This window comes from Capra hircus, chromosome 1 (assembly GCF_001704415.2).
Source record: "Capra hircus breed San Clemente chromosome 1, ASM170441v1, whole genome shotgun sequence".
In the NCBI taxonomy this organism is placed as follows: Eukaryota; Metazoa; Chordata; class Mammalia; order Artiodactyla; family Bovidae; genus Capra; species Capra hircus.
In genome coordinates this window covers 52,792,690-52,813,911 of record NC_030808.1, presented here as the reverse complement: position 1 = coordinate 52,813,911, position 21,222 = coordinate 52,792,690, and the positions used below count along the sequence as shown (strand labels likewise).

At 36.6% G+C, this 21,222-nt stretch overlaps 1 protein-coding gene across 1 annotated transcript in view; it reads left to right on the top strand.

The window, feature by feature from the left end:
• IFT57 (intraflagellar transport 57) overlaps positions 1-21,222 on the top strand; it is a 70,246-nt gene that overhangs the window by 22,746 nt on the left and 26,278 nt on the right. Inside the window, exons 5-6 of the mRNA XM_005674895.3 lie at positions 543-611; positions 15,970-16,092. Of these exons, the coding sequence (XP_005674952.2) occupies positions 543-611; positions 15,970-16,092 (192 nt within the window). The remainder of the gene's footprint in view (positions 1-542; positions 612-15,969; positions 16,093-21,222) is intronic.

The window sequence follows — 21,222 nt, the reverse complement described above, 5'->3', positions numbered from 1 at the left end:
TCTAAGATACAAGGTTAATATCTTACATCCTTATACAGAATTAATATTTAATACGTTTAAACTTAAGCATATAGGAGATGAGATGTCAAAAATACACATTACTGTGATTGGTCCCTGGAGTAGGTGAGAGTATTCCATGTCTATCAACCTCTCATTTTTGTCCATTTTAGTCATCTTAGTCAAAATTTCCATTAACTGTTGCTTATTCTGTTCTTATGCTTATTTATCCCTAGTTTCACAGCTCTTTTTTATTCTTAAGTGATTGTAAAAAATGCAGGTCCTATTTTTAAATGGCATCATCAAAACCTCAAAAAACAGATAACATAATGCCCTACTTTATGCACACTACTAGGCTTTTAAATGTCCCTTCTTTGTTAGTCTTCCTGTCAAGCTTAGCATAAGTGTTTGGAATTGACATGTATACATTGCTATATTTAAAATATATAACCAACAAGGACCTACTGTAAAAAAAAATCTGGAAATATATTTTTTAATTACAACTTTTATAATTATTAACTTTTAAACTCTTTTATTTTCCTAAGGAAGAGGAGACAGACAATGAAGAAAACTTTATTGATCTCAACGTTTTGAAGGCCCAGACCTATCGCTTGGTGAGTTACATGGGATACAGGCAGGACCAATAAGCAGTCAGTACATGTATTCTGCTGGGAATGGAAGCAAGTAGAAATCATTGTTCTGGCCATTGTTCTATGTGTCATTTGAAAAGTAGCTCTTGAAATTATTTTCCTATACATAAAATGTTATAGCAGATATAAAACTCAGAGGAGCAAGTGGAACAGCCTCTGGTCTATATTATGAAATATCAACTCAGGGTCAGTTTCAAGTTATTTTCCATTATAATGGCCTGTAATGGTCTTCATTATAGGAAAATACCTAAATTGTAGGTAATTCTTTGAAATAAAATGGATTATATTAAGACTGGTATATGAATAAATGGTCAGTTGCTTCAATTCATTTTTTGCTTTATTTTAATTAGGAAATAAGCCCAGTCTATAAAAGAGAACCCACTCAATGAAATAATTTCAAAGTACAGTTGGGATTTTTGTATTTTCCTATATGTATTTTGTATTTCAATAAAGTAATACTTATTGCATGCCACAAAAAATACATATGAAACAAAATCTTATTTGTCTTTTATTTAATTTTTCTTATCTTAATTCTGCAAATACTTTTGGACCTAGTTTTGGGTACATATCATGAAGACTTCCTTGGCCACCTCACCCCAAGGTGGTCTCTTCACTTACCGTTCACTGCCATAGTATTATTAGCATTTGTAACTATTATTAACAATATGTGTGTGTTTTCTGCCCAGCTTGAGGTGTATGTAATATAATGTGGCTAACTTGACTGACTGTGTGAGTTGTCTTTGAGACTTTTCCATACTTACTAGGTGTTTGACTTTGAGTAGGTTTCCAATCTTCTTGCGTCATATCTTCATCATCCATAAAATCAGAATAAAACTATTACCTTTAACAAAGATTTTTTAAAGATTGAAAGAGTTACTGCACATAAAGCATTTATACGATGTCTGTCTGGCACATAGAAAGTACTTACAAGTTATTGGCAAAAACCAAAACCACACCTCCCCCCATATTCCTTCTCTTAAATCTGACTTGTATAAGCTCCTTGGTAACAGGAATAACTATCATTTTTTATATTCTCCATAGTGTAATACAAAAGGTACTGACTAAATGCTTCTTAAATGAACAAATAAATTTTTGTTGCTTAATTGAAAATTATTTCAAAATAATATGTTAACATTTAAATACAGCCAAGCTTCCGTTATAACAATATACTTGCCAGTCACTACAGTTTTCAAAGTACTTTAAAACACATCCTTTCTTGACCTTTTAAGGTATTTGAGATGTTACCTCCGTTTTATAGATACACAAACTGAAATTTCTAACCTTGAGACAGTTTAATCTTTTAAAAAGCAAATAAATTGCAATGCCATAATTTTAGCTCAGTTTCTTCAAACTCCCAAGTCTATTGCTTTTTCTCCTTTACCTTATAACAATGAGTTCAATGGCATAGATTCCTAACTTAAGCAAGGATGCTTTGGTGCTTGGTGTTCTTGTGATGAAGATGTGATGACAGAGTTCTAAAGTGTGAAGAAAAAAACAAAAGGAGAGTTGCATACACAGTTATTCTTATAAAGAAGTTGTTATTTGTACTATTCATTCTTATATTGATGGTGTAAATAGAAGCCTGTGCAGGCCACCTGTGATTCCCTCTAGACTACGTAGTTTGAGTATTGGGAAGGAGCAAAGTAATTTAACTTGCCTCTACCATGACTCTAAGTCCCTGTTGGTCCTAATTTCAATTTTTCACCTCCATTAAACTGTGTAAGGATGGGTTTTTGCTCTACCAGTGACTTTAAAAATGATCTAAGCATTAGATCCTTTGGTCAATAGTTATTCATATATAACCTATACTTTTTTTGAGCTAAGACTGTATGGTTGCATTTTCACAAGAGGAAAAAGTCTGAACACCAGGTGTTTGTGGATGGTCAGCCATGAAGTACTAATGAGGCAGAAAACCCTTTTATATTTTAAAAAATCTGGCAAGTTTATGATGTTGCCCACTAAAGCCATCTGCCTGAGACAGCTGTATCTGACTAGAGCTTTCACTGGCTCAGGCTGCTCTTTCCCTAAGACAGAACTGCTGTATAGTTAGTAACACAGATTTAAGATTTTATGTTTCATGAAGCAGGTGGGCTCACAATGCAGAAGAAATATTATCTCACTCAAGTTGATGTGATGAATTCATCGCTAGAGCAAGAATGGTGGATTCTATCTAGGAAATTGATTTCCTAAATGTATACGTGACTGTGCCAGCCCAGCAGCATGTGGCATACAGCAGTCCCCTCTAACTGTGGTTTTGAAACATTAGATGCTTCTCCAGTCATTCTTTGTCTCCTTCCCCAGCTTTATGGTTCTTCACAGGCTCTGGCATCATACTCATCTGATTTGTTTATTGTCTGTCTCAACCAGTAGAACACAAACTCCTCTAGAGCAGAAACTTTTTAAACTCTTTTTCACCTACCTGTGCCTGTTGTGTAGAATGTGCTCGATATTGAATAATATTGAATGAAAACACGTATGAATGGATGCTATTTTATATATAATTTTATGAGAAAGTATAGTTTAATCTTCATAGAGAAGAGAATCTCTCAGCAGTAATTCGGTTCTCTTCTATGTACCATGTAGGATCATGCAAGGAGAAATTTACTTATATTCCTTTCTTTGACTTAATAAAGCATAGTCTAGACCCTGAGAAGTTTGCCCTTAAGGATGGTGGTAACTCAGGAAGCTGGGTCTACATGAGCATTTTCCTGAGACCTGTGGTAGGAACAAGAGAGAAGGCAAATGAAACAGACATACGTCGTAGATCGTGTTCTCTGGAAGAAGACACTGAGACATTTTGGGATGCAAGATGTTCATGTTGAAAAGACAGGGTGAGAAAGCGGTATTGTGCTGAGGGGGGATGGAACTGTGAGTCAGGCCTGATAAAGCCTTGGCCAGCCTACTGAGAAGCTGTGGAGAAGTGCTGCCTGCTGGGCTTGATCTCTGGAGGCCGGCTGCCCTGGGAAGGTGGCAACCCCCAGGATCGGTAGCTCTGCACGTGGGACAGAGCCCGAGGGAGCTGACAGCAGGAAAGCCACTTGCTGCCCAGCTGAGCACAAGTCCTTCCTTGAAAGAAATCCAAGAGACCGAGCATCCTTACTCCCACTAAATAGCTGAAGCCTGTAACTGCTAATTTGAGGAATTTGTAAAGAGATGCTGTGTGCCCATTGGCTAAACTTTGCAATGTCTTCCTAATCAGAGTGTGATGCAGCAGCAGCATTTCATGAACACTGAAACCGGGGTTCTAAGGAAATGGTGCTTCCTATCAGTCATGAACGCTTGCAGTGATGGCATTGGCTTGTGTGGAAGCAGGTGTTTTTCAGAATAGTGATCTACTTTGAGGTTTAAAAAATATACTTTGAAGCCATTTTTGCTGTGATTTCCTCCTCCAGTCTCTTAACGCATTATAGTGTTACCAATAACACAGGTGTACCTCATCTTGTGATACTTCACTTCATTGTGCTTTGCAGGATACTGCATTTTGCAGATACTGCCTCTTTTTTTTTTTAACAAATCGAAGATTTGTGGCAACCCTGCATTGAGCAAGTCTGCTGGTGTTATTTTTCCAACAGTATTTTCTCACTTGATCTCTGTGTCATATTTTGATAATTCTAGAAATGTTTCAAACTTTTCCATAATTATTATATTTGTTATGGCAGTTTGTGATCAATGATTTTTTTTATCAATGATCTTGATATTACCACTATAACTTGCTAACGGCTCGGATGACAGCATTTTAATGATAAAATCTTTTTTAATTAAAGCATGTACATTATTTTTTAGACATAATGCTGTTGCACACTTAACAGACTACAGTGTATTGTAAACATATCTCTTACGTGCACTGGGAAACCGAAACAGTTGTGTGATCTGCTTTATTGTAGTATTCACTTTACTGAAGTGGTCTGAAGCCAAACCTGCAACATCGCTGAGGTTTATGCCCATACTGTGCAAGAAAACAATTCCTGCAACTAGTGAGGGATTGCTTTATTTTTCCAGAGTTTGATTTGCAGGCTATTTGTTTAAATTTTGAATTTTTTCTTAGAAAAAAATGCTAGCCCCCAGAGTTCACATTCTTTTAGTTCCTCTGGTTTCCTAATGTTTTCCAAGTCGGAAATTGAGTTAAAAGCGTCTGTGAGATTGGCCATGGGGTGGGGGACACTAGCGAGGAATGAAGCTCTGACAGTTGGGCAGAGCCTGTGAGGGTTAGTGATGTGGTAGAATGTTCAAAGATGTGAGGAGTGGGAGCAGGGAAAGAAGCAAGGTGTTCGGCAGGTGTTCTGGTTATTACCATTTGAAATTTGAGCATGCTGATTGGAAAGTGCCCGCATGTTCATGGTAACTAGGCTGTAATTATGAGTGGTCTCTGAAAAACCTCTCCATTCTGAAGCTCAACAGAATCCCAGCAGTAACGATCTGGCAGCATAATGCAGATGTCTCATTCTTCTCCCCCAGCAAAAAAAAAAAAAAAAAATGGGAGGGAAGCTGCGCACTCTGAATTCTATTTTTAAATGCCCATCACTTCATTTCAAAACATTTTTTTCAAACAAGCCATAGACACCATTCTTCCTTGAGATGCTAAATTTAAGGTTTTAGAAACCAAATCCTAAGTTATACTGCACAAAACCAACTCTCTGAAAAGGTTTAAACACAATTGGTTTTTAATTACTTAGCAAAAAATTCATTGTAGCAAGAATGAGAGAATTTTTAGCTTAAAAGGCAAAAGCTGTAAGGAAGTAAAACTCTGGGCTTAGGATAAAAATGATTTCAGTTGTAGTTTAGGGTGTCATTGTGGCAAGTCTGCAATATTGCAATAAAAAAGGGGAAGAAGATGGATCTACTTTGATTAATAGCTTAAATACTTTACATTTTCTTCACTTTACATATGGTTTACACTTTACTGTTCAACAAAGTGTCTTTCTGAGTAATACGAGGGAAAATATACCATGCTACAACATGGTATATTTGATAAACTATGATAAACTATGCCCCATAGTTTATCCCTGGTTCTGATTCCTGCTTGAGGAAAATGTTCTTCTCCTTTCCTAAAACAATGGGGTGTGAGTTCTCCTCTCTGTGCTGTGACTGTACTCTATCATTGGTACTTCACAGAAGAAACAATTAAAACGCCACATGTTTTGAGTGTGATGGAATGCGTTATGGCTGAGCAAATGCTTTTATTTCTCTGTTAACTAACCCGTACCACCCCAGCAGTTTCACATCTGGAGGTGAATAGGAAATGTAGGTTAGAGAAAAAAGCTGCACCCCTCACTGCTCAGAGGAGACTCAAATGGCAGTTCTTGCTGGGTTTAAAAGAGAGTTTTGCTTGATCTTTAGCATTGCTTTTGAATCCACATTTGAAATAGGAAAGATCCTCATCTTCATCCTGGTTTTATTGTGAGGAAGCAAGGACTTTTCAAGGTCTCTTCCAACTCTGAGTCCATACCTTTAAGGCCAGTGCTACGGTGGAAAAGCAGCATTAGATGGAAAATCCTGACCACATGGCCATGATTTATCCTCTCTCTAACTCAATTTCTTATCTTTAGGTGGGGACACAATTCAACCCAGAGTTGTTTTAAGATTAATAGAACTTGGGGACCACACCTAGCATGGTGCTGGCAGAGAGTATATGTTTGATGAGTTTCTTATTTTGTATAATTTCTACCTCTCCTAGAGATTGGAATTAGTTATAAACATTCTTTGGTGTTATAGAAGAATAGAAAAAAGCCCCAATCTCACACTACAAATTTCTAGACCACCATGAATATTTTTGAGTAAGAAGCTTACATAGCATGTAAGTTATAAGGAAGATTGCATTTTGATGTAAATTAGGAAGCTCTGGTGATAGCATGGCTTTAATTTCGTTATCTGTCGCTGGATTATTATTGAAGGCCCTTTGGACTCAGTCTGCTGTCGCATAGGATCTCCTCTATAGAGATGACTAAGGGGAATCTAATGAAAAGTATTGTAGTTTTAGGATCTTTTCTAGGAATCATTTGAAAGCTGTCATTTTATGAATGGATGGGTTTTAGTTCCTTAATCAACACTAATAGCATGTAATTTATTATAAAATTCAGTACATTAGATGTTTACCCGGAATGTGCACTCTTCTATAAACCTATATTCTTAAAAACCCTCACCTGCACCCATCTACCCCTCACAGTGTTAGTGCTTTGAATATCTGACAACTGATTCATTTTCATCCAGGACATGTAGTTAGTTACTAAGACCTGTAGATGGTGCCTTTGAAATCCCTCTCATATTCACCTTCCCCAACTCTACCCTTTGCTGAAATTTTTTTCCTCTTATTCCTCAATCTTTTTTTTTTTTTTTCCCCCCATGTTGTGGGATCCTAGTTCCCTGATCAGGGACTGAACCTGGGCCCTCGACAGTGAAAGCATGGAGTCCTAACCACTGGACCACTAGAGAATATCCTCTTACTCTTTGATGTTACTCCCCCAAACATGACTTTTGCCAGATCATTCTGAATCCAGTAACATTTATTGGCTTTTCATTGCCTACAGCTAAGTTTAGACAGATAACAAAGCAATACATTTTTGGTCTGGCTTTCAAAACCCTTAGCAATTTGACAACTGTCTATATAGCCAACTTTATTTTCTTTTTCTGGGATAACTTTTCCAGGTAGAGTCATGAGGTTTCAAGGTAACCTCATGAGTATATCTGCTCTCATCTCATCCTCTTTTGTCTCTTACCTAAAATGCCTTCCCATCATCTCTCTACCTGACCCTTCAATGTTTAAGGTTCAGCTCAAATCCTGCCTCCTTAGTGATACCTTTCCTTATCACCCCAGCTCCATTTAATCCTATGATTCACAATCGACAACCTATAAATTTTCATAAAACAAAACTAAAATATTCTTTTATGAGGATTTTTATCATTTTGTTCACTATCCCTGGAGTAGAACAGTACCTGGTATTTAGTAGGTACTAAATAAAGATTTGTTAGGTTAGATTATTTTACCTTGTTTGTAACTTTTCTTTGTCCTCTGGGTTAGAGGATAGAATTCACATTCCTCAGCCTGGCCTCTGAGGTCTTCACGATATATTCAATTTTCTTTTGCTTCCTAATATTTAGCTTTTTAATCTCCTAGTCTCTCGTCTCATATGATCTTCACAAGCTATGTTCATTCCATATTTCATATTTGGCTTATGATGCTTTCCTGCCTATGTAAACGCTTGACTTGCCTCTTCTGCCTGTTTACATCCCAGACTTCCTTGTAAAGCTAAACTTAAATTTCACGATTCCCATTAAAATGCACTTCTCTCTATTATTCAGACTTCTAAAGCATTTACCACCCCTGTACCAGCTAGTGTTTGGAAATTAATCAAACTTACATTTTTACTTGTTTTTATTGAAAAAACTTTATTCTTTTTAAAGGTAAAATATATTGCTTGTTTATTTTAAATGAAAGCCCAAAAGAAAACAAAGAAAAAATTAAAAATTTCTTCAGATCTCAGCACCTACATATAAACATTGTATCCCTTTACGCATAATTGCCCTGAGGTCAAGTGAGACGCTAACATTTAATGAATCTGGATGAAGGGTATATGTGAATTTTTAATGCTATTTGTGTAATTTTTTATAAGTCTGAAAAAAATTATACTGATGCAAAAATAGATTACTGAAGTAGTACAGAGTTAAAAAAATAATCCACATATATGGTTATATTAGTATATGAAGAAATGCAAATCAATCAGAGATTCAATTAAATGGTGATGAGATAACAAGCTGTTCATTTGGAGAAAAAAGATGGATTCCTCCCTCATATCTTACACCCAAATAAACCTCATATGGATCAACAAATTAAAAACTGATGAGGCCCAAGGATATGAGTGGGAAGTGTAATACTCATGGGTTGAAATAGGCATGATAAAGCATGGCAAGAAAACTAAAAACTGTAGAGAAAGAGTACTGATAAATCTGAATGCATAAAAATTAAAACCTTATATATGGAGGGATGGGGAATACCATACAGTTAAAAGACAAGTAAGAAACTGGACAAATAGAGTTGTAACTTACATGACAAAGGATTGATAGCCGTTTAGTAAGGTGCTTCAGAGCTTGTGCCCTAGGGTGGCCTTGCCTGGGCCCTGCCACTTACTGATGATGTGACATTGGGAAAATTGCATAACTACTCTCTACCTCATTTTTCTTATTCGAAAAAATGGGAATAAGCCTCCTTTGATTCATGCTCTTATTACTGGGCATTTAACCTGTGTGTAAAAGCATCTAATACCATGCTTGGCATATAATAATGGTAATGGTAATTATAACTACTAACATATATTGGGGGCTTATAATGTATCAAATATTATGAAAGCCTTTCAAACACATCATTTAATTTAATCCCTGTAACAACACTTTCAGTGTGGAGAGGGTACAATTATTACTTCCATTTTACAGATGGGGACCCTGAGATTTAATGATTAGCAACTAGTTAAGTGATAAAGGTGGAATTTGACCAGAGATGGAATGCCTGACTCATTGTCTTAACATTTACATCATACTGTAGTGATTCTTAAGACAACTTGGTTCCCTGAGTCCTGGGAATATTTAATCTTGACAATTAATTGGATGTTAATATTCCTCTCAGTAGGTATGAATTGAGCTCTTCAAATGTATTTGAGTGCTGGTGTATCCATGTGGTTGCAGTCTCAAAAGAAACCTTATAGAAATTCCTGCCATAAAAAGTTAGACTTATTTTGCATACTCTGCAACACCTAGTATTGGGGCATTGATATATCCATGTCGTTGCCATCTCAAAGAAAAGAAGCCTTACAGATATTTATGGCATAAAAAGTTAGACTTATTTTACATACTCTGCAACACCAAGTATAATGTCTACATTATTTCCTCCAGATGCACTTCCTGTGTTACTTTCTTTGGTTTTAGTTTGAGAAAACTAAATAGTCTATGGAAATGATTTTATCTTAGCACTTAGTGTACCAGTGTAGTAGCTAAAGTAGTTAAAGTAGCAAAGGTCGTTTGATGTGTTAAATAGAAATAATATTGGAGGTTAAATTCTCATTCAAAAACAATATCAGATCTTTTATTAGAAAATTAAATTTATTTTGTGTTAATTTGGGGAGCTTTCTTTTTACCTTTTTTGGTATATGGTAACAAAATTTGTTCAAGTCTTGGTTCACATTATAACTCAATAAAATTTCTTTTGATAGTCTTAAAATTGAACTTAAAACTTTTGTGAACTTCATATATTTCAAGACAGAGGCTACCATCTATCTATTTCTTTCGATAGATTAGCCAGGGTTTAATTTGGTTATTCAGAGCAAATTTGAAGATACTTTTTGTATGGTATTAAACATTCTTCTTCACAGTAATATAGTGTTAAATCATGTAAAACCTAATTTGGAAAGAAAATAATGAATTAGATTCACATTTTGTGCTGCTTTAATCATGAAGAAGAATTGACTTGTAGCGACATGAATGGTTTTATCTCTGCCTTAAATGTAATTTGTTAAAATCATTAGATTTTGAGGGAATACTCTGATTGAAATATCAATAACTTATTTACCCCTTTCTCTAGCTTTATTGATAGATGGGAAAGAAGGGCACTAGATACCCGTACCCTTAGGAGAAACCCTGTTTAATCTATAGTAATACTATATATACTCTATTAGCCTTCTGGCCATCTAGCCTATCTTGGAAATGCGGCAAATGAGGCAGAATTCAAAAAAGACTGCTGAACAACCAAAATAAGAATAAACACTTTCATCTAAAATTTTTCTGTGAAGAGTCCTAACCTCACTGCCCTCCATCCCTGAATGCTCACTTTTTTCTCTTGTATTCTTGTGCTCAGTTGCTCAGTCATGTCCAACTCTGTAACCCCATGGACTGTAGCCTGCCAGGCTCTTCTGTCCATGGGATTTCCCAGGCAAGAATACTAGAGTGGGTTGTCATTTCTTTCTCCAGGGGATCTTCCTGACCCAGGGATCAAACCCTTGTCTCTTGAGTCTCCTGCATTGGCAGGTGGATTCTTTACCACTGCACCACCTGGGAAGTCCAACTTTGCCTAAATTCTAACAAGGTTGGTTATTAGGTTTCTAAATCAACAGCAGCTTAGGAGAAGGAAGAGGTGCTACAGACAAGCAGGAAGACAGCCGCAGGTGATCACTGGCATCATAATAATAAACACAGCTCTAGGAACGATTTAAAAGCAGACATTAGAAAGCAAAACTTATAGTTATCTGGGATCGTTTAGTGTGGGATCAGTCATATCCAGATTTCTCCGCTTTTAAGGCATCATTGTATTACAGCATAGTACAATAAGAGACGTCAAAAAGATTAAGTTATAGCCAGTAAGTGTCAGCATTCCCCGTATCCGAAATCCATTCTGACAGTGGTGTTTGATCTTCCTCAGAGGCAGGGATTTGGGCTTGGTAGTTGCAGGCTTAAGCACCTCCCCTTGCTCTTGTTTCACTACTAGTTATGTGTTGGGATCTTCTAAATCTCCCTTCATCTCCCATTTTCACCTGGAAGTCGGTGAGTCCAGTTTCTGCCCAGGCCTTCATGATCTAGGTCCTCCCAGCAGGCTCCAGTCTGAATTTATGATCTCTCTGTGGTGTCCAACCTGAGGTATCCGTTATCAGAAATGTGTTCTCATGGGTGCCTGAGCCTTGAGCTTCACTCTTGGGTCTACCCATCCAACGGCTTTATTTACCCTCATGTGATCTCCCTTTCTGATATGCAGGGTCTTTCCTTATTACCTCTCTATCATCATAAGACCAAAACTACATCTCATTGTGTATATTTATGTGTGTGTGTGTGTGTGTGTACATAAATGTACACACAGAGAACATAGCATTTCTTCAGATGCTAAACAATCCCATTCATATTTCCTGGGAAAAGGGGAGACTGCTTTCTGGAATAGGATTCTGAGCAGGCTAGTACCATTGCATGTTTGATCCTTGAACTGACCTTGGGTAATATGCATCAAGGTTACATTATGGGATGGCTTAGCCTTTGGCAGTCTTAGGGTCAGTTCTCATCAGTTTCTGTTTCTTAGGACCAATTATTACCTGCATTAACTAGCCTCAGATGCTTTCTAATAAGCTATAAACTCTTTACAGGCAGGAATTAAATCCTTTTGTCATCCCATACTAAGCACAGTGTCTGGATTCTTACCTTGCATGTTATAGAAGCTTAACAGATAGCTTATTGGTAAATTAATTAATTATAAATGAGACTTCAGGATAGTCTGTGTATTATTGAGCTTCTAATTGTTTCTTCAGCAACATTAACTAGAAAATGCAATTTCCCAAGAGGCATCCTTTATCTTAGTTAATGCTGTTTTGGAGAGGGACTTCGTCATGATGATATAAAATTTTGATTAAGTGGAAACAGCAGTTTATTTCTCTTTACTAATAGCTTCACATAAAACACCATTTGTTATCAGAGAAACAATTAGAAAGGAAAGATTTTCTCAAAGTATTATCACCAAGGCGTGGTTAAAATGATTTATACTTCATATGTAGGGCTTGCTCAGTGAATGTATCCACTTATTAGACATTAGGAAGTTTTGAGTGAGGAACAAAGTTATGAAACGTATGTGCAAAGATGGAAGTAGAAAGAGACTGTATAGTTTGAATACATTAATTCTGCTCTACCAAATCTAATGTGCCTTTTTTTTTTTTTTTTTGCCTTTTCTTCATTTAGTAACCTAGGTTATTTCCCCCAGTATAAGTGAAAACTATTAGTACTATAGCCCAGTACTAAGTGAAAACTTTCAAGCTACTACATTAAATCATTTCAGGACATTGGGAGTAGGAATTAGCAAATCATTGCTTACCAGAACCAAATAATAAGCTAAGAAGGGTAAATGCAGCTTACTAAAGGGCTCAGTATAAAAATAAATAGTGGCTCATGCACTGGAGTATCTTGATGTAGTGTGTGATCTCCATATATTCTGTTAACTCTTGGATTCTGAGTCTGATTCAGACAGGGCCAATGCTAACCCATTCGCCTTTGTGAAAATCAGAAAAATGTGCCCTTCCTTGAGTAAAAATTTTAAGTATGTTATGCATGACTTGAATAATCCTATGTTCAGGCCTGAAGAAAGTGGGAATGTGGATGGCTTTGGTGATTCTGGGCTCCACCCTCCTGTAAGGAAAGGAGGAAGGGGGGCATGGGGATAAGAGGATGGTCTTGGGTAGCAATGGCTCAGGTATTTCATCAATACCAATTTCAGTTCACTCAGACAGTGGGTCTGTAAAGCAACTGATTTTTAAGTCAGTGATTAGACCATCTATGTTCTATTAAGAATCATAGAAAAACTGCTGCTTCAGAGGACATGTCCCTTTTTGACTCAGCCTGGCTCTGCAGGGTTGGGACGTGGGGGGCTCGTAATCCTGGCAGGAGCAAGCCTGTGTATGTACCATACACATGCCCCAGATGTCAGGGCTCAAATCCCACTGGCAGTGCATCCACCCTCCCACCCTCACCCTCATCCTCATCAGACCTCACCCTGGTTGTTATAGACAATGAGTTCATCAGAATTGGGCTTCCTAGAGCCAGGGAGGGGAACTGGGATGTGCCAGTGAGTGTGCAAGTATATGAATGTTAATGAGTATCTGTGTGGAGCTACATGACTGAGAACATTCCCCGTGGCTTTACATTTCCCCTGGGAGATCCAGTATCTCTTCTCATGCCATCACATGCATCCTTATATAACTTCACACATGTCTGGTGAATACACCACTGCTTCCCAGTTTTGATGCTATGTGTTACCTTGGGTTCAGTTTATACAGATACATAGCATTATATTAGGTGCGCAATATGAGCACTTTAATGTTTCAAATAGGATCTTGAACGTTTTGCACTTATGAGTTTCCACATTTTACTTTTCTTAATGTAATCCTTGTATTTTTTCATACTTCTGGGTTTTTTAAAAATAGAATGTAACTGAATAAATTCAGACCACATATTGTGAAATGAAAAAGCATATATTAGTTACCCATCCTCTAACTGCATGGTTAGAACTGTATAGCCCCCAGAATTTCTGAACAAAAAGCAGTATATGCTCCTTTTAAGGCTCTGAGCCTGTTTCAAACTTGCTGATATGAACTGGGAGGTAGGAGAGGAAGACAGGCTTTCTTGTGTTAGCAGCAGTGCCCTAGAGACTCAGTCAGGAATGAGTTCAGAGCCCCTAAAGACCTCAAGCTCCCCATAAAATCAAATCCCGATATAAGGTTATTCTTATACTTGGTGTTAGACTGGATAAAAATATCTTTTAGTGACATAAATTCACATTGAGTGTAATTTCACCATGAGGTTGTTTATATAGTCTTTTATTTTAAATGTTGTATTTTGGGAAATATCAAACATATACACAATTAGAATGAGAAAATGAAGCCTTAGGCAGTAGTAGCCAGTTTAACAGTTAGCATTTGGTTGATTGTGTTTCCTTTGAAGCCCCTGCCTCTTTTTTTCTTTGCCCCATAGTGTTTTAAAGTAAATTTCAGATATTACATCAATTCACTTGTAAATATTTCAGCTGCTGCTGCTGCTGCTGCTGCTGCTAAGTCGCTTCAGTCATGTCTGACTCTGTGCGACCCCATAGATGGCAGCCCACCAGGCTCCCCCGTCCCTGGGATTCTCCAGGCAACAACACTGGAGTGGGTTGCCATTTCCTTCCCCAATGCATGAAAGCAGAAAGTGAAAGTGAAGTCGCTCAGTTGTGTCTGACTCTTAGCGACCCTATGGACTGCAGCCCATCAGGCTCCTTCGTCCATGGGATTTTCCAGGCAAGAGTACTGGAGTGGGGTGCCATTGCCCTCTCCAAATATTTCAGCACTTATCTCTAGTTTATAAGTCTTTTTTAAAACATATCCACCATGCTATTTTCATACCTATAAAATTAATAATAATTCCTTAATATCATCTAATACTCTTCCACATTCCAATTTCCCTGATTGTCTCAAAAACATCCTTTTACAGATTATTTAAATTAGAATCCATAGAAGGTCTATACATTGTATTTGGCTGTTTATGTCCCTCAAGTTTCTTTTTTTCTACATTAGTATTTTTCTTTACTTTAAAAATAATTTTTCAAGGGAGCATAAAAGGAAAAATACTACCAAAATTAACATATTATGTTTTGTTGTTGTTCAGTCGCTCAGTCATGTCTGATTTTTTCTGACCCCATGAATTGCAGCATGCCAGGCTTCCCCATCGTTCACCATCTCCCGGAGTTTGCTCTAACTCGTGTCCATTGAGTCAGTGATGCCACCCAACTATCTCATCCTCTGTCCCCCCTTCTCCTCCTGCCCTCAGTCTTTCCCAGCATCAGGGTGTTTTCCAATGAGTTGGCTCTACATATCAGGTGGCCAAAGTGTTGCAGCATCAACTTCAGTTCTTCCAATGAATATTCAGAACTAGTTTCCTTTTGCATTGACTGATTTGATCTCCTTGCTGTCCAGGGGGCTCTCAAGAGTCTTCTCCAACACCACAATTTGAAAGCATCAATTCTTCAGTGCTCAGCCTTCGTTATGGTCCAACTCTCACATCTGTACATGATTACTGGAAAAGCCATAGCTTTGACTATAAGCTTTATATTTAAATCATTAATTTTTATGTTCTGTATGTTTTCAGATCCATACATACTTAATGCTGAAGTGTATAGGGCTAGGAAAATGAGCGGGGGGGGAAGTTTTCCTTTTCTGATTTGAAAACAGGCATGAATTGATCTTATTACTCAACAGCAGAAATCAAATGCAGAAAGTTAACCCTATTTGAGTTCAAATAGGTCTGCATTAAATCACATTTTTAAGCTTTATTATGGTTTAACCTAACCAAAATATCACCTTATAAATACAAAATTTGTAAATGAAGTGCCCTTTGCTTCTGGAATTTTATCTTTTTGGTTTCTCAGATTTGGGGTTTGTATTTCAGTACAGTGAGATCAATCTAAGACAGTGTTTTCTTACCAAACATGTGAGTGTTTGTATCTTCTTAGCTGTTACTAACATGCCTAAATGGCTTGTCCATTTGACAGTATTCCTATTGAGTTCACTCTGATATCTCAGAAGCCTTATTCTTTATAAAAAACAATAGTTACATCACAAATTTGCTTCTTTATAATTCTAAATACTTATTTTGCTATTCTACCAGCTTGGTGCATTATCTTCTTTCAACATGGATAGGAGGACAGAAAAGAATTTCTGCTGCTGCTATAATTTTAACACTACCGTGCTTGATATAAATTGTGCAGTGCTGCTAAAATGCCTCAAAATTTTACCATTTCTTTTTATAAACTCTCAATCCTGTGATATCTTTCCTTTCTTAGGATATGAACGAGTCTGCCAAACAAGAAGATATTTTGGAATCTACAACAGATGCTGCGGAATGGAGTCTGGAAGTAGAACGTGTACTACCACAACTGAAAGTCACGATCAGGACTGACAATAAGGTATAGAAGAGAGAACACATTTTGGTCAGATAGATTTTTATATGGCCATTTAGGATCAAGGGTACTCCCACTTATACAAATGATTTCAGAAGGGATTCAGTTTCCAGTGTTTCATTTTAGTAGAGATTTAGTAAACTGTTGTTGAATGAATATATAACATTATATGGTCCACAAATCAAGGAATATATCTTTAAATTGATTTGGAATATATCACATTTCCCTGGGAGTAAGGTGTATTTTCTCGATATATTTTGATATATTTTCTTGGCAGTCATATTTTGTCTAGGTGAATAGTGAATGAAATTGGAATTCTATGACTCTATATTGAGTAGAGTTAAAAGTGGTTTTAGATCTCTGCTGGATGGCAAAACGACATCCTGGAAGTTACCTTACATAATCTATTCAGTACATGTGACTAAAAGTTAAATATTAAGAAAATCATCAAGAAATCATATGCAAAAAATATTTGGAGATTAGGCCAAATGAACCAGCCCATTTAATAAAGTTTCTGCTTTTTTACCTACAATTTATGAGTAAAAACTTCAGAATAAGCTAACAAGTGACTAGACAATCCTATTCTTTAGACAATACTATATACTAGACAGTACTATATAGTAATCTCTAAAAAGAGCTAGAGAGACATCTAGGTTAAAAAAAATAAAAAAGAACGAAAGGATTTTCATCTTTGGAACCTGAGACAAGCTTCAGAATTATGGAACAAGGTTCCAGGGAAACTTGTCATTCTGCAAATGTGGTTGTGTGTCTATCTCCAAAGTAGAAGCCTTGCAAAGACTGCTGTTCTCATTTTTTGGGAAGCTAATTCATACTAGATTGTCTGGATTTGGGCTTGTAGAGTTGAATCCTGGAGAAGGTAAGACTTGGCCTAGGGCCAGTCCACTCCTAGGACAGTCTTAAAATAAGGACCTCAGAGGTCTTCCGAGACTGTGGACGGCTGTGGAACAAGCTATCTCTAGAGTAGATAGGCAAATCCTGTACTCTCCTTACCATATGTTTACTCAGTCATTATGGAGGACAGTTATTATTTGAATACATCGGGGGTAAATTCCTATTTATATATCTCATATATAAATATATATTAATAAGAATTTCTTTCCTGATTTGATCTCTGCTGAAAGTCATAATTTGCAAAAATGTAATTTTTTCTTAAAATGTAATTTCTCATTTTTATAGTTTTGTCAGAACAAATTCTGTTCATAAAATTAAAGATCACTACTATTGTGACTGTAGTTAGAACGTGTTAAAATAACTGTGTAGTTGGGAGCTCTCAAGCACATTTTAGTTCCATAAGGAAGCAAGTTTAATTTGTTTACTTTCAAGGTAAGTAAACTCTTGAAATCAAACATCTCACAATAGGATGTTTGACAGGATAATAATAGGACCACACGAATGGTCTTGATCACTATATAATAGAAGTAATTGAATAAAAAATGAGAGAATATAAATGTAACTGCTAACCTGTACGGTTTTATAAACCAGTATAGCAGTAATCAAAATCCTGGATTCTTACAAAATCGGGGAAGAATTAACTAGTTCAGGGTTGAACTGAGTCTCATGCCATTCATTACCAGCCTTGACCTTATGAGGATATACTGTGTCAAATTAGCTATACAATCCCTGTGTTACAGGCAGTACTCGAAAAAGTTTTTAGGGGGGTTGGTATTTTTTAGAATATGTGAATATCATTTTGAGTTTAGATTTTTGTGGTAAAAGATAGTGATGTAAAATCATGTTTGATTGCTTTTTCTGAATTCTTCTCTAGATAATTTGGTCTTTGTGTCCAGTAGTTAGTTCATAAACCCTTTTTTTCCCCTAAATATTTCAGCTATAGCAAATGGGAATTGCAGCTACAATAAAGAATTAAGGTCAATTCTTTATTCAGCTCACTTAAGGAAAATAAAATTATACATTGATTTGAGAAAATAAGGTGCTAATGAATAGAGAAATGTTTTTCATGTCTCAGAAGTAAAGAAATCTGATAATATATGTGGTTTCTCACGGACTCATTATCCTCCTTCATCAGGAGAGGTTGACTCCAGCATCATGGTAGATCTCCTTCTTCCTCAACTCCTGACTAAACCAAAACCTCCCCTTTACTTTTGGACAAAGCAATAACCTTTCACTCATCTGCAGGCTGTTTAGGACCTCTTAAAGATTTCAACTTCATGTTTCGGGGGGTGGTGAAAAATTAATTACTTTCAGATCAATGTGTTTTACTGATCACTGTTAGATTAAGTTTTCAGTAGCATAGAGATGTAGGAGATAAGTAATGCAGAGTTTCCATTATTTAAAACCATTATAAATTTCTTTGAAATGACCTGGTGGTATAAGTAAAAAAGCTGCGTATTTATTTGGCACCAGATCAAGCATTTGTTTTGCTTTTTTATCTTACAAGTTCAGTTTATTCCTTGTATGCTTCCCAACTGCAAAAACAGTAAATCTTCTTTTCTGTTCTTTTTGCATATTATAGTCTGTATGCTTGATGAGATCCTGTCATACACCAATATTTTATTTTGTATATGTGTCATCTTGTAATCAGGTTTTTATTGCAAGGCTAGCTTATCCTTGTTTCTGGCACTACTTGTTAACTATTGCCAGTTCCCAAAGAAAGCAAATAAATTTTAATATTAGCTTAAACAAATTACAATTGGGAAAATAAATATGTTGCCAAAACTACAAATAATACATTCCACAACTGAAGATAAAAGATTTTGTCATATGCTGGCTTGAATGGACTGTATGAGCTGTTTCCCTTTTTAGAGCTAGATACAGAGAATGCTCCTGGTGATTACTTCCAGAGTAGCTGTATATCCATCTCAGATCTACCTCAACTTGGAATAATATGTCTGAAGACACAGTCAGAAGTTCTGCCAAGAGTGTCAATAAATTCAGCCAAATCCTGGGTCTTTCAGTCCTAGTTAATGCTTCATTTAGGGCCAAGTGTGTAAGGCTAGGGTGTCAGTTCCTTAGAAGGACAGTCTGAGGACACTTAAGCTAGAGTAGATGTTGGTGCCACCTAATAAAATTATCTATAGCTATTAGTTTGCAACTCTACATCTTGTTCTTTTTTTCCTCTTTATTTCTCTAATCTTTCCTTTCTGCTGTGTTTTTGTTGTTGTTGTTGTTGTTGTTCTTTATTGGGCTTCTCTGGTAGCTCAGTCAATAAAGGATCTGCCTGCAATGCAGGAGACCCAGGTTCAGTTCCTGGGTCAGGAAGATTCCCTGGAAGAGGAAATGGCAACCCATTCCAGTATTCTTGTCTGGAGTATCCCATGGACAGAGGAGCCTGGCAGGCTACAGTCCATGGGGTCACAAGAGTTGGACATGACTTAGCCACTAAGCCACCATTGTTCTTTATTAGATCCAATAGTAAGTGCCCACAACTGTTACACACCTACTTGGATGGAATGTAAAACTTCAAGAGCAAACATCTGTGATTATACTCAGACTAGATTTAAATCTGTAACTGCTCAAGAATTATCCTAATCTCTGAGTCTTTTTAAAATAAAATTTTGTTTTTAATTATATAAGTAACACAGAAATAATATTTCAAGGGGAAAGGAGGCAAGCAGTGTACTGTGAATTAGAAGCTAGGGAGAACACATTTAGTCCCACCATCAAATCCTGTTTTATTGAACGAAGTTTCAGAAACTTAATAGAACTGTGGTAGTTATAAAGACCCAGGGAAGATGGAGCCTATCTCACACACCTTCCGTGGGCACCTGAAATTCATATTTCTACCACTTAACTAGCTGTGTGATCCAGGGCAAGCTACTGTACCTCTCTGTTCCTCCTTTCCTTATCTCTAAAAAGGGACTAATTATATTACTCACCTTGTGGAGTTGTTGTAAAGCACTGAGAACAGTATCTGACTGATAGTTATTGCCTAATGAATATTGATTATTTTTATGTTACAGCATTGTTTTGTAATATTACTGTGTTCTATCATAGCCCTCTTTGTGTCTTTATCAGTGTTCAGGAGGAGTTTACAAAATTTCTGCACTAATGCTTCCAACATTTAAGGAATATTGATTACTGTCAGCCTTATATTTTTTAGTAGGGTATAGTTGGATTCATATACATATTATTTTTGTAATATTTCTAGTTTTTCCCTAGTAAAGGTATGTATAATATGATAAAAATAATAGTAGTAAATGATATTTGTTCAGTGTTTGCTTTGTGCCACGTGCTGTTCTTAGCACTTCACATACGTTAACTCATTTAATCCCTTCCACTGCCCTATGATATGCAGGTACCTTTTAATACAAATGAGGAAACTGAAACAGGGAGAAGTTATTTACCTCTGCCTAGTAGGTGACAGACACGATATTTGAGCCTCCAACCTGGGTTCTGACCTATTCAGTTAATGACTATATAGCACACTGGTTTAAAAGCACAAATTCTGAATCCAGGATGCTTGAATAATAGTCTTGACTCTAGCACTTATTAGTGGTTGGACCCTGTGGGTAGGTTACTTAACCACTCTATGCCTCAGTTTCCTGGTCTGTAAAATGGAACTCATTATAAAGCCTACCTTAAGTTATTAAAAGTATTAAATGAATTAACATATCTAAAGCACTTAGAATGGTGCCAGAAGAATCACTTAATATATGTTGCTGTGTGCTTTTGTGTATAGTGTTGAAATTATACCTCTTTTTTTCACCTAACATTTCATCGTATTTCCACATATTCTTAAAAATTATAAAGCATAACTTTAGATGACTGTCTGTAGTGCTAGACGGTTACCGTCATTCTCCAGCTAAGCACAGGTAGTGAGATGTCTTGGCCAAGTTTAGCAGGTTGGGATCAAACCAGGAGGTCTAAGATCTGGGTGGAGAAATGACAGGGCAGTGTCACACAAGAGCTAGTCGTTAGGATATGGGCAAGCCTAAGGACCATAAGATCTGAGAACACAATCCAGTAGCTGGAAGTGGATTGGCTAGTGAGTCATTTTAGAGAACAAGTGGTTGTTGCATAAGAAAATCCAGTTGAAAGAGAAAACTTGGAGAACAGAAACCCAATGATGATTAAATAGAAAATGAAATTAGAAATCTTGCATAATTACTTATTGGTGCAAGAATGTACAGTCGGAAAAGCCTATGGGTTGTAACT